The following is a 17,468-nucleotide window of genomic DNA, read 5'->3' on the forward strand; positions in this document are numbered from 1 at the left end:
GGTTAGGGTTGTGGACTTATTATTCTGGCTCGGATCCTGTTTCTTTTAATGGCTGCATAGCAGGCTAGTGGAGCTTGCTCTGTCACTGCCTCTGAGTGCCAGGAAGTGGCTCCCCTGTTGAATTTCGTACGCCTCGCAGTTGTTCAAGGCCAGGAGCCTTGCCAACTCAAAGCAGTTCTTATGGGAAATGGAATACATTTCACAGCTATTATTATAGCCTGCGACCATGTTTCTGTGGACACCTCTGCATTTATCACACCTTCTTCACCATTTGGGAGTTCCAGATATAGACTTTTTAAATTATTTTTTCAACGAAGTGAATATTTAGGGAAATATTTCCACAGTTTCACAGAGAATATTAATATGTTGTTCGCCTCTTTCTGATCTCTGCAAGCCTGAGAGGGCAAGTATAAGTGTGACGATAGGAAGAGTAACAGAAAGGACAAGCTGGACCCATGACAAAACATTGCAGAGTGGAGTTTTCCCATTAAGGATGCCAGCCAGTCCTTTTCCAGGATATTCCATTCTATTGCATCCCCTTTGTTTTCTGACCTCCACCATTCCATGCTAAGCATGCTCAGCTCCTATCCACCCACCTACAATTGTTTCCCTGAAATTGTTTTCGTACTTCTGCAAACATTGAATTTCCCTGAGTCTACTAATCCCTCCTTCTTATACAGTGATACCTCGGGTTACAGATGCTTCAGGTTACAGACGCTTCAGGTTACAGACTCCGCTAATCCATAAATATTACCTCGGGTTAAGAACTTTGCTTCAGGATGAGAACAGAAATGGCGCAGCGGCAGCGGGAGGCCCCATTAGCTAAAGTGATACCTTAGGTTAAGAACAGTTTCAGGTTAAGAACAGACCTCCAGAATGAATTAAGTTCTTAACCCGAGGTACCACTGTATAGGGATGGTGTTTTGGCTATGTAAAGATCAGCAGTCAGAGGTTTAGTTTGTTGTTAAATGTTGTTCAAATGTTTTGCACATCTGTTGCACTTTGGCTATTATGCCTATGTACTGCAATGTGTGATGGACATTTTAAAAAACGTGAGACTAATGCCTGGAGAGGCAGTTCAAGGTTTCTAAATAGGGCTGTCAGCTTCTTCTGTCTATCGGTTGTGCAACAGATTGTCTGCTTGTGCACTCTTCACACTGTGGCATCTTCCTGTCAGGGGAAGACCGATGAGAGCAGGAGTCTATCAACATCTGGAGGGCTGTGGTCCTAGCAATTTGTAGCTGCTAATAACTTCAGAAAGGAAGCCAAATGTTGATTCCAGCAGCGAAAACAAGGAATAAGTGGGAGCCAGTCAAGCCTTCGGAACAAAACAAAACCTTGAATTGCGTCCTGAGAGACACAACTGGGCTACTTGCTGACCCTGTACGAGAGAGCAATCTTGTTGAGTGATCTAAGGAAAAACAGAGGCTTAGAAGAAAGCAATCGGAAAAGAAGAATAATTCATTGGTTAATTAGGAAGCATACATATGGAAACAGCCAGCAAAGCCCTGACCTGTAAGTGGTTTTAGCTTGGGATGCAAGCAAAATTATGTTTGAGATATTGCTTGTACATGGAGTGAATAAATAAATTGTCTCAAGTCTCAGAGTTTTATAAAGACTCAAGAGTACCTTCTACTTGGCAAGTATGGCTTCTCATACTATTAACCCAACAGGTCTTTCGGGTTCTTCTGAAAAATAGCTAAATGCCTATTGTCACATTAGTTTAAGCTCTGGGCTAGCTCAGATGGTGGAGCATTTGAGACTCTTAATCTCAGGGTTGTGGGTTCAAGACCCACTTTCCTGTTTTGCAGGGGGTTGGACTAGATGATCTTAGTGGTCCCTATGATTCTATGAGGGTTTGTGAGTTATAATAATATAATAATAATAATAATAATAATAATAATAATAATAATATAATAATAATAATAATAATAATAATAATAATAATAATAATAATAATAATTTTATTATTTGTACCCCGCCCATCTGGCTGGGTTTCCCCAGCCACTCTGGGCGGCTTCCACAAAGACCAAAAATACACTAATATATCATACATTAAAAACTTCCCTGAACAGGGCTGCCTTAAGATGTCTTCTGAATGTCAGGTAGTTGTTTATCTCTTTGACATCTGATGGGAGGGCGTTCCACAGGGCGGGCGCCACTACCGAGAAGGCCCTCTGCCTGGTTCCCTGTAGCTTTGCTTCTCGCAATGAGGGAACTGCCAGAAGGCCCTCGGCGCTGGACCTCAGCGTCCGGGCAGAACGATGGGGGTGGAGACGCTCCTTAAGGTATACTGGGCCGAGGCCGTTTAGGGCTTTAAAGGTCAGCACCAACACTTTGAATTGTGCTTGGAAACGTAGAAGAGGACTTGTTTATTGCTTGACCTACACCACAAGGTCTGGTATCAAGGTCCAGTATCAGAAGAAACTGAATATGTGCAGCCTGTACTTATTTGCTCAGACGTAAATTCAGTTGCGTTCAGTAGGACTTAACCTTAGGTAAATGTGCATAGGTATCAGCCTGTCTTTTCTTGCATTTGGGTTTTTGTATTGGTCTCGCTTGGTCCTTTATCCTTGGTTAACGTTAATTGTTTATATCCGAACCCCTCTGTTGAAATAAGTTATTTTTAAAAAGCAGGTTAGAAAAAAAAACCAGTTTATTTAGTAGTATCATATAAATAACTTGTTACAAAAATTGATTTTCAAAAAAGGTAAATTCACTTCTTGTTGTGTATGTGTGAGAAATTACTGCTCAAACAAATGAAGCGGGGGAAACATTACATTGAACGAGAAATATAACAGGCAAGTAGGTCTGGGAAAGGGAAATCCACATCATGGGGAAAAGGTGAAACAAAGAGAATCACACCAGAAGCATAAGGAAATCTTGGGGCACAATCCTCTGCGTGTCGGAAGCAAGTCTCACCATCTCCAGAGGAGCTTACTCAGGGGTATCTGTGCACAGGATTGCACCGCTCATTATTCCAACTTGCTGTCTGATCCCTTTTGATTTAATCAGCGGAAAGGAACCTGTGTTGACTTACGATCCAAAGCGGTGGCCAAGGCTAGACTGATAAAATGTTTGCAATTCTGCTTTGAGAGGTGAGCATCCTCCATTTTTATCTTATTTTGCTGCAGTGCCCATGTGCTGCAGCCATTGAGGCTGGATGGATCTTAAAACAGCTTCAGTGGCTGGAGGATGACCAGCATATGGGTTGAAATGAAGCTGATCAGCCCATTCTCCATTGAATTGATCTAGAGGTGCGTGTCAGGGGTCCAATCTGTCTAGAAAACATCCCCTTCCTCTTCTCCACAGATGCACAGCAACGGTGGCAGGAAATGCATTCTGCACATGCTCAGGGGCACTGCAATCTATTGTCATTTCATGCCATCAGAGATTGAGGCCAATAGATCCCAGTGGTAATCCTTTGTCTACACCATGAGGGCAGCAGGATGTCTCCCTGGCTGGGATACAGCTAAAACCAATTGTTCCCCTGTGCTAACTAGCCAGGGTTCCCATTCTGGTTTCCATCTCCTCCCCATCCCCCTTAAAAAAAAAGGAAAGAAGTGCAAACAAAAATGGTCACATAGAAGGAACAGCATCTGCCCTATTTTATCCTTAGGCCTACTGGTTTCAATTAAAAGAAATCCGTACGGAAAAGGCCATTTATTTTGAAGGGTTTTAAATGAGCAGATCACAATAGGCATTTGCCCAATTCTTGTAGCCCCCGCAGAATGTGGTTGAGATGCACGTTGCAGCTATTATAAGGCCATGAAAGCAGAAAAAAGCAAATCCCATGGTAATTCAAATCACAGAATATTCAGTGTTTTGAAGAAGTTTTCTCTCTTTCTCAAAGTTTTGTTGGAATCAAAATAGCTTCATGTTTGCTGCGTGGTTTCCCTCCCCCTTTAATTGTTTGTACCTGAATGCCTAATAATCCTATACATTTTTAATAAACACTAAACTAAAAGATTTTAGAAAACTAAAAGCTTATAATAGAAAGTGTATCCGGATGTATTTACATAAATAGTGCAGTCTTGTAGGAAAGACCAAGTGCCCAGGGAGGTGAAAGGGTTCTCTTGCTATATATGACACTGTCCCCCTCCCCCGTTTTTTGGCCTCCAATATATCAGGGAAGTTAGAAGACATATTTCTGAAATGTCTCTGAAGTGCACAAAATTTAAAACCTCACCAAATTCCAATTCCATGTGAAATTCCGTGGCACTTCTGTTTTCCTGGCCAACGCTAGGATTACCAAATGGCCAGAGGGGAAAATAGATCTGGACCTGTGAAACATCAGCTTGACCTCGAGAAATTGGTAGGTGAAGATTATCATGGCATACAGATGAACATTGTCACCTAATGTCTGTGCAAATCAGGCTAGTCTTAAAGAAACAAGAGCAAGAGTCAATAAAAAAGTTGGCAACCCGACTTGCAGCATCGATGCTCAGTCTGCCTTTCATGAGATCTTTTCTTACAATTTATTTTCTATTATCTTTCCCATATATGCCCTCAAACTTCTGCCTTCACCTCCCTGACAAAAAGTGTGTGTGTGTGTGTTAAACATCAATGGATAATTATGACCTCTTTTGCTTTAAGGAGAATTTTGGATATACAGTTGTTGGATGAGACCTTCAGCATACTTTTGCAAAGTGTTGGTGTGTCAAAGATTGTCTCAGCGGTGCCTAAATTAATCTGTCAGTGCAGGGAATGTAAGAAATCAATGACATAAAAATAACAACTTGCTTCATTCACTGCTAATAATTACGCCAGCTACTGCATTTTCCTCCTTAGAAAGCCTTCAAGCTGCTAACAGCATCACGTATGATTTCAGTCACTGCTTTCTCCTTTCCCCCTTAATTCATTTACACACAAATCTCATAATAGCTACTTGGCTATTTCCATAATGTTTATCATTAGCAACTCTTTTTAATCAATATGTGTTTTTCTCTCCTCTGCGTCTTGAGATCTCAGCAGTCGCTGAGCAAGTGATGGGTAATCACATTTTTAAAAATTCAAAATAAGGGACTCTCTGGAGAACCATTATTTATCTCTTAACGGGTGGTGACATGACCCGGAAATAAATATTATGATCTAGAATGAGGGTCAACCCCACAAAATAAGCAGTAGAGTTTTTAGAGCAAGACATTTTAGTATGCATACGATGGCTCATTTATGTATCCATGCTCAAGACAGCTGATCTCTTCTCAAAAAGTACGCAAACACCCCCGTCCTAATCTCACCCCAGTCCTAACCTCAGCAGAAGTAGAAGAAGAGGAGTTTGGATTTGATATCCCGCTTTATCACTACCCTAAGGAGTCTCAAAGCGGCTAACAATCTCCTTTTCCCTTCCTCCCCCACAACAAACACTCTGTGAGGTGAGTGGGGCCGAGAGACTTCAGAGAAGTGTGACTAGCCCAAGTTCACCCAGCAGCTGCATGTGGAGGAGCGGGGAATCAAACCTGGTTCACCAGATTATGAGTCCACTGCCCTTAACCACTACACCACACTGGCTCCACTCCACTCACTCCAAGGAAAGATGCTTAAGATCGCAGTCTAAAATGTCTGTCATTCCAGATATGGCTCCTGGGTCATATCATCCCATGAGCAGAGTGAATTAACCCAATTCATTCTGAGTTGGCCAGACAAGACATTAAGATGAGCAGGCTGAATTGCTGCAGGTACTGATTATATAGGTAAAGGTAAAGGTACCCCTGCCCATTTTTCGGGCCAGTCGTGTCCGACTCTGGGGTTGCGCGCCCATCTCGCTTAAGAGGCCGGGGGCCAGCGCTGTCCGGAGACACTTCCGGGTCACGTGGCCAGCGTGACGAAGCTGCTCTGGCGAGCCTGCACCAGCGCAGCACATGGAAACGCCGTTTACCTTCCCGCTATAAAGCGGTACCTATTTATCTACTTGCACTTAAGGGTGCTTTCGAACTGCTAGGTGGGCAGGAACTGGGACCAAACGACGGGAGCTCACCCCGCCGCGGGGATTCGAACTGCCAACCATGCGATCACCAAGTCCTAGGCACTGAGGTTTTACCCACAGCGCCACCCGCGTCTGATTATATAGCCACTCTTTATTTCCTCTCCATGGGCTACCATGCAACCCCTATCAATGTCTACTCAGAAGTCCTATTGCGTTCATGGAGTCTTGCTGTCCAGATAGGCATGTATAGAATTGCCTCCTTAGTCTGCAGTCCTAACCCCCTTTACTTGGGCGTCAACTCCCAGTTTCTGCCAATCACTGTTTCTTCAGCTACTTCATCAAATATAGCGTGAGAATATACTGTTGCAATTTCTGTTCTTATCACTCCATCCTGGCACTCGAGACATAAAATCTTTGCTCACAGAATGTTGCTTTCCGTTGCACTTTGGGGGGAAATATAAAGCCTTAGTCATATATCAACGAAGTGTGAACTGATGCCAAATTAATGCTATTTATTAAAATAAATAAAAATAAAATTCCATACTTGTAAATTGCACGGAAAGGAGAAAACCTTAGGTGATTAATGCATAATATGTCAGCCTTCAGAGAACGCCGTAATTCATTTTTAAAATTCAGTTCGGCATCTTAATTTTGATGCCAGTATGTTAAATAGTTTATAGAATATCTATGCACAAGCTGCGGGTGACTTACTGTCATTTTATTGACGAGGCGAAACACTTTGTCAATAAAATGCAAAGTTCTGGCGCGAATTGCCTGCTACTTAGTGTCACTGATTCCCGGGATGAGGGTCGCATGCTACTTAAGCCATCAAAGTGCCACAGCATTAGTGTTGCTAATCCTGGCTAAATCAACTTAAGCCATCAAAGAGAATTTGCTACATCAGGAGAAAAGTACAATCAACACTTGTTCACACAATCCACTCAACCTTTTAAGCCTCGGTGGCGCATTTGACACGGTGCCGTTTTTAAGGCAAAACCAGTTTCTATGGCCTGTTCAATACTCAAGATGGTGCTGTGGCCAACCACCACATCCAGCTGCTCTCAATTCCAAAAGAGCTTTCAAATGTTCCTGTTGGTGTTCTCACTCCAGAAACTGTCAGCAATCATTCCTGTCTCCTGACCTGATTGCTTTTGGGGAACATCACATATTGGCAGCGGTGGGAAATGTAGCTGGACTACAACTCCCATTAGGGCTGACCACTGGGAGTCCCATGTCATCTAGAGATTTGCAAGTTTCACACTTCCTGACATAGGGCAATGTTTGCCAGGTCATTTCCTGTAAAAGGAAGCAGGAAGAGGTCCCAGCAAGATGGTTAGCAGATAGCGTTTGGAGTTCAGTCTCCCAGAAAACACTTGGTTTGTGCCTTCTGTTTCACCCATTTAATTGTTTATAATTTCTGTCAGCTCCTTTCACAGGTCCTGGGGTTTTGCCTGGTCCTGATCTCTGCATGCTATTTTTTCTCATTGTACTGCTAGTCCTGATGTCCAGATTTTACATCTTGAGAGTCATCTAATCCAGCCCCCTACAAGGCGAGAATCTCAACCAAAGCATCCATGACAGATGGCCACACAACCTCTGCTTAAAAACCTCCAGTGAAGGAGAGAAAATTAATTGCTGAATTCTCCCAAGTTGAGATAAATGGAGCTTTTATTTGAGAAGGTATTGGGAATTTGGATGGGCTTTCTGAATTGCAAAATGCAAAGCCCTTCTATCATTTTCAGCACTGATCTGCTCTTCCGCATAGAATAGGCCAAACCTTTGGACTGGTCTTCAAAGCAACCTCGCTTAATTTTACTCCTAATATTTGCTGTTTCATTTCAATCCATAACGAAGCACTTTGCATTTTAAAACTACTGCATTGAGAGCTTTCATAAAGCATCGTGAAATGTCTCGTTTGGCCAACTTATTCGCAGCTGTGTATTTTATGCACACAAACTTTTAAGATATTACAAAGTAAAATAAATCTGTAATGGCATCTAGCGGATTTCTTCTGCATCTTGTATGCTGTACAATGTAAGGAGGCATCTTCAGACCTGATTGTGGACCGAACCTGCTAATCTATGATTCTTGTACTTGCATCTTAAAGTCAGAAGATTGACAATAGCTTTCAAGAGACCTGGATGTGGTTTAAGAGAGGTTTCACTTCTAGTGTATAAGCATTTCTTTTGTCTTTGTTGAAACTGGCTTAATGGGTTTTTTGAAACAATTCTCTCTCCCCCCCCCCCAATAAAAATTGCCAAGTGGCATGAATGTGAAATGTACATGAACCCTCTTTCTAAACACTCTCAAATCTCCGTAGGAGAAACTCACTATTGTCCATCTCCAGCCAAAGACACAAATGGAAAATTAGGTGCATTGGTGGGTAATAAAAAGAAACAAGTCTAAAACAAATTCAAATGGTTAGCTATGACTGTGACAACATAAGTCTAGAGAATCTGTTTGGGAACCAAGAGAAAATGTTTCCTCTGGGATCTTTGTCATAGTAAAGAATTGCATCTATGGCAGTTCTTGCATCATATTCTTTTAAGATGCTAGTACAGTGGTACCTCGGTTTACGAACTTAATCCTTTCCGGAAGTCTGTTCTTAAACCAAAACACTTCTTAAACTGAGGTGCGTTTTCCCTAATGAGGTCTCCCGCCACCGGTGCCCTTCCACCATTCGGATTCCGTTCTTAGACTGAGGTAAAGTTCACAAATTGGGACACTACTTCCAGTTTTGTGGAGTTCGTAAACCGAATAGTTCATAAACAGGGCTGTTCTTAAAGCAAGGTACCACTGTACACAAATGTAACCTCAGAACTGTACCTCTGTCCTTTGGCAAATAAACATCAGGTTGTGGGGGATTGGTAGCATTGTAAGCACAATATTTTAGGATTACCATCCTCCAGATGTAGCTGTAATTGGAGAAATCTAACCATACCTATCCTAGGTCCATGACTTAAATTCTTAGGTTCATGTAGAGTGCAATCCTATACACACTTATCTGGGACTGGGGTAAGACTGACTTGAACTCAGTTACTTCTGAGTAGACATGCAGAGGACTATACTGTTAAGCTGACTTTCTGTGATAATGGTTTAGTACCTTCGGTGCAGTATAACAAGACGGACCTGCTCTTACATCTGTCTGAGGTCCCTTGAAAAGTTCCCGCCGGCAGTTCTAGTGATAGATAAGGCCTTTTCTGGATGTCTTTTACAAACCACATACGGGTGAGAGCTGTGCTGTTCCCTATATCTCTCTTTCCACACTCCACCTGCCTCCCAATCTGGCAGGTACTACTGTGGCTACGACTGATACTTTAGCCAGGATCTACACAGATGCAAGGAAGCCAGATGAAAAAATTAGTGGCAACCCTTTACCCAAAGAATTTTGAATCTCCTCCTGCCTATATACATCGGCTGTACTCTAAGCACTCTAATGTTAACTATCTAAACAAAAAGCGCAAGTCATAAAATCATGTGAAACTACGTAATTATTGTTGTTAATTAATAAAGAGCGCATCTACTATAATGCAAAAAAAGGACAAATTATTAAAATTATCGTTTAAAATGCTGCCATTAGCTAAAGCAAAGAGCTCTTGAGGTCAGCTCGGGTGCTATTAGCTTTGTTGGTCATGTCGCCCACACCAAGTGAATGACCAAACCATTCTTCCAGAGTTCTACAAAGGATGTTTGAGTATTTGACATCAGCTGAAGCTCTCCTATTTATCTCAGAAATATCTTTCTGCTTAATGAGCTTCAACCAACTATAGTGTCAGCTCCCGGTCCTTGCTCTCTCTTGCTTTTCTGATTGGCTTTTAAAGCTGACGTGGTTATCTTGGGTCCCACCTCAGATGACAAAAGTGAAGAGAGAGATCTCCATCCTTCAAAATGTTTGGCACTGTCCTGGACACCACCTCCATGAAAACCCACCTTTGATGCTCCTCACAATCAATGTGCATACCCACCTAGGCTGCTGTCTGGCTTAACAGCAGTAGCTGAGTCATGCATTCAGTCCTCCCCTTCCATGCGCCAACACTGGTCCATACTGAAACGAATGACCAGGCTCTCGCTGATTTTGGCAAGGTGGAGATTGTACCAGAAGTTGCCTTTCTGCTTGATGGCTTGCCCCTGTCATCATTGCTGCTACCTCTTTCTCCTCCACCACCACCTCTTCTTGGGAAACAAAGGATTGTATTCTACTAAGTTATACTTAGAGTAGGCCCACTGAAATCTGTGGGTTGTATGCAATGGAGTAGATCCATTGGAATCAATGAACCTAAAGTTAGCTTCAACGGGCTTAACTCTGAGTAAGGCTAGCACAGGGTATAACCCCATTACCTTAAGTTCTAACTTAAGCCTGTCGATTTCCATGGGTCTACTCTTGAGAATGACTTAGCTGGATGTAATACAACATCCTTGGCTGCCACATCCTTCCCAGGCACTCAGGAGCAGAATCCTTTGCTTCAATAGGAGGAGGGAATAGCAGTGGCCAGGCAAGCAAGGAAGCAGGGAGAGGGGTAAGACAGTTAGCTTTCAATCTGCTGGTATGCTTAGGAATGGAACAATATAAAATGGAACTCACCGAATGTACAGAGGGAGCTCTCTTTATGTGTTATGGGTTGGATGCAGATTAACACGTCAGAATCCAACTCCAGGTGTATTTTCAACCTTATGCCTCTTCCTTCCTTGATACAAGTCAGAAGTAATCAACGTGGTGTCCTCCAGATTTTGCTGGACTACAACTCTCATTATCCTTGGTTATGTTGTCTGGAGTTGATGTGAGTTGGAGTCTAAAATCTAGAAGCCACCACTTTTGGCTATCCCTGATATGTATTATTGAACACACGCTATTTGGTTGGTCGGTTTCCAGGAACACAATATTTCAAATATTGTGTCATTTCTGGTGCACTGTTATGGTCACACACAATGAACCTAGTAAGTCCCCCCCCCCTTCTTCCCCATCTCTTGATTGTCCACCACCACTTTAATACTTTGAACCAAGTGACCAGTTCAAAACTGACACTAGTGTTTGAATGGCCACTAGATCCTTTGAAATATTCCTTGCCGGCAGATTGTGGCTTTTAAAAGAGCTACACCCCCCCCCCCTCCTTTTGCTATAATGTTTAAGCTAAGCCACAATGCTTCCTTACTATGGGGTGTTTCAAGACATAATCTGCGGAAAACATGTCTGAGCTGCGTAATTAAAATACAGTGAGATTATTGGGCGAAATATAACAGTAAGGTAATCCAATTTAGAAGATAAAGTAGAACAAGTTAAAACCGTTATTCCATTTCCATTGTCCCTCCATCTCCCTGCCATTGTGCCTCTTTGACTGTTTTGGTATACAGGGTGCACAGAAAATAAGGGAGTTTTCTTCCCCACCCCCCTCCACCCACCACATTATTTGCCTCTTGGATGCTCAAATTATATTTGCGGGGGTCGGAGGGGATGACATTGGATCCACAAAGACTGCAGTCACGGAAACTATTCGAACTGGTAGAGGACCCTTTCAAATAACTGTGGATAAATAGAAAGACGTAGCAATGCCACACATTTCAATGCTGTTTCTTGAAAATGGGAAAAAAGGCAACATATTAAGAGTCTTTGTCGCTGTCCGCTCCACCGTACATGTCGGCCAACTTTTTAAACCGCGGACCCCAGTCACTGAGGTAATCGTAGTCCTGGTCTCCATCCGTGGTCACCGACTCCAAGGAGCTGAGGGACTCTGCCACAGATCCATTGCCTTCATATGCGTAGGTTGCTAATGAGTCATAAGGGGGCGCTGTTGGATCCGAATCATTCTCCTTTAACCTTTGGCTAATGAAATCTCTGACGTCGGTGTTATCCCGCGCCACTGGAGTCCGGCGCGGCACGAAAAGCGCTTCTGGCACAATGTCTCGTCGCAGTTTATTGTCTTCTATGGCTTCAGGGTTCCGCAGCGTGCCAATATCAAACGCTTGGGTGTCTTCCTCTCCGCCACCTTCGTCATTGTAGCTGACAATGTTGTCTCGGATGTCCTCTTTGGAAATGATCAAAGGCTCTTTCTTCCGTTGTCGTCTCAAGGCTGCAAACAGCACCACTGTAACTGGAAAGAAAAACAAGAAGCAGTGTCGGTGAATGCTGAGGAGGAGGAGTTCATTTGCCGCCCAATTAAGAACAAAAATAGAATGGGCAATATATGTGTTGCTCGAACGTTGTCTTTTATAAGAAACTCTATCAAACTGCCCACTCCAAATCCACAGTCTCTCACACTGCAGCCAATCCTACTGTGAGCACTGTGGGTTGCAAGGAGGGTAAACATTAGGAGGAAACCGGATTTCAAGCTTGAAGGAAGATGAAGAGCAGTTATTTTTTGTCAGCGGTAGACGTTGCTTTGGGGTTTTTGTTTTTGTTTTACTTTGCGCAGCGTGGAAATGATCCTTATGAAATCACAAGTTCAATTTCAAGGCACATGAAATGGAAAGGAAAGAAAAAAGTTGTCTCTTAAAATGACTAATGCCAGAAATGCTTTGGAATTTATTTAAGGGAACGCCCTGACACTTCTGGGTATATGGTGGTATATTATTATTATTATTCACATACAGAGAGCAAGAGAGTGCACCTTTCCAGGTGAAATGCCACATTAGCCATATTATAGGTGAAAAAAGTAAAAATTTGTTTTTCCCCCCCTTTCCTTGAGAAAACAATAAGGAACATGTGTTGCAGTTCCTAATTTTAATTCTTTATACAGAGTACAAGGACATAGATAGATAGATAAATAAATAAATAAAAAATATGACCAGTAAATAAAGTTCTTTAAAAAAGGCATCAAGTTATTTTTATTAAATAAAAATACAGTAGTACCTCGGTTTACAAACTTAATCCGCTCCGGAAGTCCATTCTTAAACCGAGGTGCGCTTTCCCTATTGAGGCCTCCCGCCACCGGTGCCCTTCCACCGTTCGGATTCCATTCTTAGACCGAGGTAAAGTTCGCAAACCGGGACACTACTTCCGGTTTTGCGGAGTTTGTAAACTGAATCGTTCGTAAACCGAGGTACCACCGTACTGCCCTTTCTAAATGTTCCAAAATCACACAGAAAGAAAGGGAAACGCGTTTTTAAGAGCCAGGAAAAATAATGAGGAAACAAACAAAAAGGAAGTGAAGGAAGGAAGGAAGAAGGCAGCAGCTTCCAGATGTGTTGAGGGCTGCATAAGATGGGGACAGAGGGCAGAGGTGCCCTGAGACGGCAGCTGCTATCGTGCATCAACTATAAATTCTAAACCATCCCCCAGATTGCCTTTGCTAAACATTGTCCTCTGTGTTATCCAGTACACAACAGCTCAAAATCCCAGAGCTGATTTGTTTTTGTTTTTTTATTCTGCCTCACTAATGTCATTATGAATGAGATTTCACTAAAAAGAAATGAATATTCAAATTGGATTTGTGCAAACCACTGACTCAGCTCCAAATATAACCCTGTTCTTGATGCTCAGTTTCCCGTCTGAAGTGAACTTGTAAAATAAGCCCTCCTAATGCTCAACAAAACGTTAACATAAATGTAAAGCTGAGCTGTTTTTTCTCCCCACTACCCTCAGCAGTTCTTAGCATTATCTGGGATTTTGCAATAAACAGCCTAGGCTTTCTCAGGCTGAAAGTGAAATCCGCCATGCAGCCGAGGGGGTGGGGGTGGGGTGAACAGCAAAAATAAAAAATAAAAATAAATCTGCCTTTTGTCGCTGCTAAAAATGGAAATTGTAGTTCAATTCTTTCCGTGCCTTTGTTTCACATAGTGTTGACAATGCTAAAGCAACTGTTTAATTGAAAGCCAGTGAATGCTAGGCCTGGGACCCAAACAATTGCTGTTTCCAATCCAAACCCTACTGACATGTTACTTCCTGCACAGCTCAACAAGGTGATTCCCCAAACCTGACCTGTCTTCCCTAATACCCTCTGATGGAGCCCAAAGAGGTGCTCTTTGCGGGATGGGCTTGTGCATGGAATAAGAAGCTCCTACCGCACAAAGTGAAGTCTTTGGAAGAACTGTGGAGTCTCATTTCCCTGGGCAATGATGAGTCTGCTGTACAGAGGTCAGCAAACATTTTCAGCTGACCCTCAGACCTTGTGGACTATATTCTGAAGAAAAAAATGAATGAATTCCTATGCCCCACAAATAACCCAGAGATGAATTTAAAATAAAAGGACACATTCTACTCATGTAAAAACATGCTGATTCCCGGACCATCTGCGGTCCACTGTCCCTCAGACCTTGTGGCGGGGAGGACTATATTCTGAAGAAAAAAATGAACCAATTCCTATGCCCCACAAATAACCCAGAGATGCATTTTAAATAAAAGGACACATTCTACTCATGTAAGAACACGCTGATTCCTGGACCGTCCACAGGCCAGATTTAGAATGCGATTGGGCCAGATCCGGCCCCCAGGCCTTAGTTTGTCTACCCATGGATTAGAAATAGGATGCTGATAAAGGGGTGTGGTGGATGTTTCACCCTTTGAAAGGACTACGCTGGAATACAGAACAAAACCACCCTTGTTCTCCGTTATTTTCAAAGGAATGCGGAAACTGAGACAATTTGGAACGTACAGTGGTACCTGGGGTTACATACACTTCAGGTTACATACGCTTCAGGTTACAGACTCTGCTAACCCAGAAATATTACCTCGGGTTAAGAACTTTGCTTCAGGATGAGAACAAAAATCGTGCTCCCGCAGTGCGGCGGCAGCGGGAGGCCCCATTAGCTAAAGTGGTGCTTCAGGTTAAGAACAGTTTCAGTTTAAGAACGGACCTCCAGAACGAATTAAGTACTTAACCTGAGGTACCACTGTAATCAAATGGGAAAGGTAACCGATTATAAATTTTTAGCGGAAAGCGGGGAAGAATCTGCCAGCTGCAATAGGTTTTCCTATTAATCCCTGGCAGTTTGGAATCAGACTGCTCTTCCTAGGTTGGAAAAAAAAATGGCGAGGACAATTTATTTGTTGGAACGGAGGGGTCTCCAACGAACTCCCGAATCACAGGGCAAAGCGACGTAGAGGCTTTTGGAAAACTGTGAGACAACCGCTTCCCCCAAGTCATGATGGGAAATATCAACAGTTGGAAGAATGAAGGACACAACACTATATATGGTTGGGACAACATCATTTGGGGGGTGGCGGTTACCACACGCAGGAAAGAACTATGATTACAGACCGAGCACCTCGCTTGAGACTTTATAAATCACTTAATATATTAATGCGAATTGAAACCATAAGATTGCAATCCCTATAAGGGGATCGTTATCTTGAAGGGAATGTAATTGAAATTATTAAGATTTTGGAAAAGGAAAAGGAAAGAGGAAGCCATCAAATCTAGCAGGTAAGGAGGCCACTTTAACTAAATTGTATAATTTGGTATATAAATAATTGGTTTTGATAATTGTATTAACTGGATGAAATTGGCATGGTTATAATGAGGCTGTTATTGGAAAAATATTGGAAAATCAGTAAAAAAACAATTAAAACACAAAATAGGATTTTTATGGTAGGCGCCAAGAGTTGGTAGTGTAACTTGGGTAAACTGAGATATTGTGTTACTGGAGTCAAGGAGTTGATACGATCACAGCTTCCTTCACTGGTGAACTTTGGGACTGTGTACGTTTGGGTCAGTGTGTACCTGCTGCACTTTGTGGTTATGATCAGCAGGTGAATGTGCTCATGTAAAAGCTAAAGTTTAGTGGACATGTGTGTATGGTGGCTTAGGCCGTGGCACGACAGCTCAGGTGCTTGCAGTGGTTTCTGATTGTGGTTGGCCTATGTATGACTGAGGCAGAAGTGTACAGTGGAGGTGGTTGTGTTATCTGTATATTTGGGGTCACCACAGATTAAATTCTCATAGGCATCCAGGGAGGATCCTGGAAGGAAGTACAAAAACCCTGTGTAATTCAAATGAGATCACTTCTCCAATGACACTGGATAACTACGGTCATGGGTGTAGCCAGGAGAAGGGGGAGGCTGCTTCTTCCATCAAGTAAATAAATAAAAATAATTAACTAAAAGTAGAAATGGGCAATGCTTACTGAGCATTCACAGGAGAAAAAAAACTTCATCAGAAAACAGGAGGAATTTGAGAAGGAAGTGCTGAAAAGGTTATCAGCAAATCTGAGGAAACTTGTTTTAGTTTTGATTTTAAAAAAAAAGATGAAAAAAGGCGTGTTCTTTGTAGTTTCGCAAAAGAGACTCGTTAACCACACGAAAGGCGGTCTCTGATTTTGTTATTTAACTTCCTAGTGTTCAAATGACTGAAGATTTAGACTGAGGACTTGGGCTGAAAAGAAAGCAATTCTGAGGCATCTCTTTCCGAATCTGCTAGACAGACCCAGGCAGAGGATGATGACAGGTGGGGTGTCCTGCCCTCCTAACCTAAATCCTGGCTGCTGCCCATGACTACAGTCTTAAATCCCCATGGCTTTGTTAACGTGTAGCACACATGCATTCTCCATCCATGGACATGCTGTGCTTCTCTTCCCACCTCCCACAATTCAAGCGACTCCTTTACCTAGCAGTATAATGATGCAGAGGAGAATTGCGATCAGAGCGCCTGTGCTGAGGCCGGTTGGATGGATCAGCGCTTCGGCGTTACAGGAGAGCATTTTCCCTCTCTGGTCGCAGGCGCACACTCGGATGGTCACGGTTTCCGTGCTGCTCTGAATCGGGTAGTCGTTGTCCGATATTACCACGGGCAGGAGGTAGATATTCATCTCGTGTCTGTTATACCGGGTTCTCCTTGTGTAGATCGCGGCTGTGTTATCTGGAGAGAACCATGTGCATTGTAAGCAGCATGTTCATTCTGAAAGTTCCCCAACCCCAAACAGAATGAAGCAGATAGACAAGAATTACCTCTGTTGTCCTGAAGGGTGAAATTGGAGCTGCTGGCTACTTCGGGAGCCAGCGAGAAGGAAAATTTGTGTCCGCCGAAAGAGTCGTCTTTGTCAACGGCACTTAAGGTCTGTATGAGCTAAAAAATGGACAATGGCATTATTGTATTACCATTGCTGTGACAGCCAGGCTCTTTGAGACCAAGACCTTGTTCACACTGTATTATTTCACAAATAACCTTAGAGCAATGAGTTCGAAGCCGTGTGCCAAGCGGATAGCAGTGGTTGAGATTTCCAGCAAAGAAATGTTGTTCTCTAAGAGTTGCTTTGGAATACGTGTCTCATACAGGGATTTTCTACCAGCTCCATCTGCTACGCAGGCTGAGACCCTACCTGCCTGCGGACTGTCTCACCAGAGTGGTGCATGCTCTAGTTATCTCCCGCTTGGACTACTGCAATGTGCTCTATGTGGGGCTACCTTTGAATGTGACTCAGAAACTACAACTAATCCAGAATGTGGCAGCTAGACTGGTGACTGGGGGCGGCCGCCAAGACCATATAACACTGGTCTTGAAAGACCTACATTGGCTCCCAGTACGTTTTCAAACAGAATTCAAAGTGTTGGTGCTGACCTTTAAAGCCCTAAATGGCCTCAAAGGCCCAGTATGCCTGAAGGAGTGTCTCCACC

At 42.9% G+C, this 17,468-nt stretch overlaps 1 protein-coding gene and 1 long non-coding RNA gene across 2 annotated transcripts in view; one reads left to right on the top strand and one right to left on the bottom strand.

Annotated features, from left to right (window-relative positions):
- The first annotated feature begins 2,644 nt into the window (after positions 1-2,644).
- LOC308482088 lies at positions 2,645-8,165 on the top strand. Its single transcript, XR_013988983.1, has 2 exons — positions 2,645-5,693; positions 6,071-8,165. It is a non-coding gene; the product is annotated as an uncharacterized lncRNA (long non-coding RNA).
- Positions 8,166-8,297: 132 nt separating this feature from the next.
- The window catches only part of CDH6 (cadherin 6), a 176,205-nt gene continuing 167,034 nt past the window's right edge, over positions 8,298-17,468 (bottom strand). Inside the window, exons 10-12 of the mRNA XM_081014768.1 lie at positions 16,803-16,920; positions 16,462-16,713; positions 8,298-12,012 (exon numbers count right to left, since the gene is read on the bottom strand). Coding sequence (XP_080870894.1) covers positions 11,522-12,012; positions 16,462-16,713; positions 16,803-16,920 — 861 coding nt within the window. The 3' untranslated portion in view covers positions 8,298-11,521. The remainder of the gene's footprint in view (positions 12,013-16,461; positions 16,714-16,802; positions 16,921-17,468) is intronic.

The sequence above is a fragment of the Podarcis pityusensis genome (assembly GCF_964106645.2).
Source record: "Podarcis pityusensis genome assembly, chromosome: 7".
Taxonomy (NCBI): domain Eukaryota; kingdom Metazoa; phylum Chordata; class Lepidosauria; order Squamata; family Lacertidae; genus Podarcis; species Podarcis pityusensis.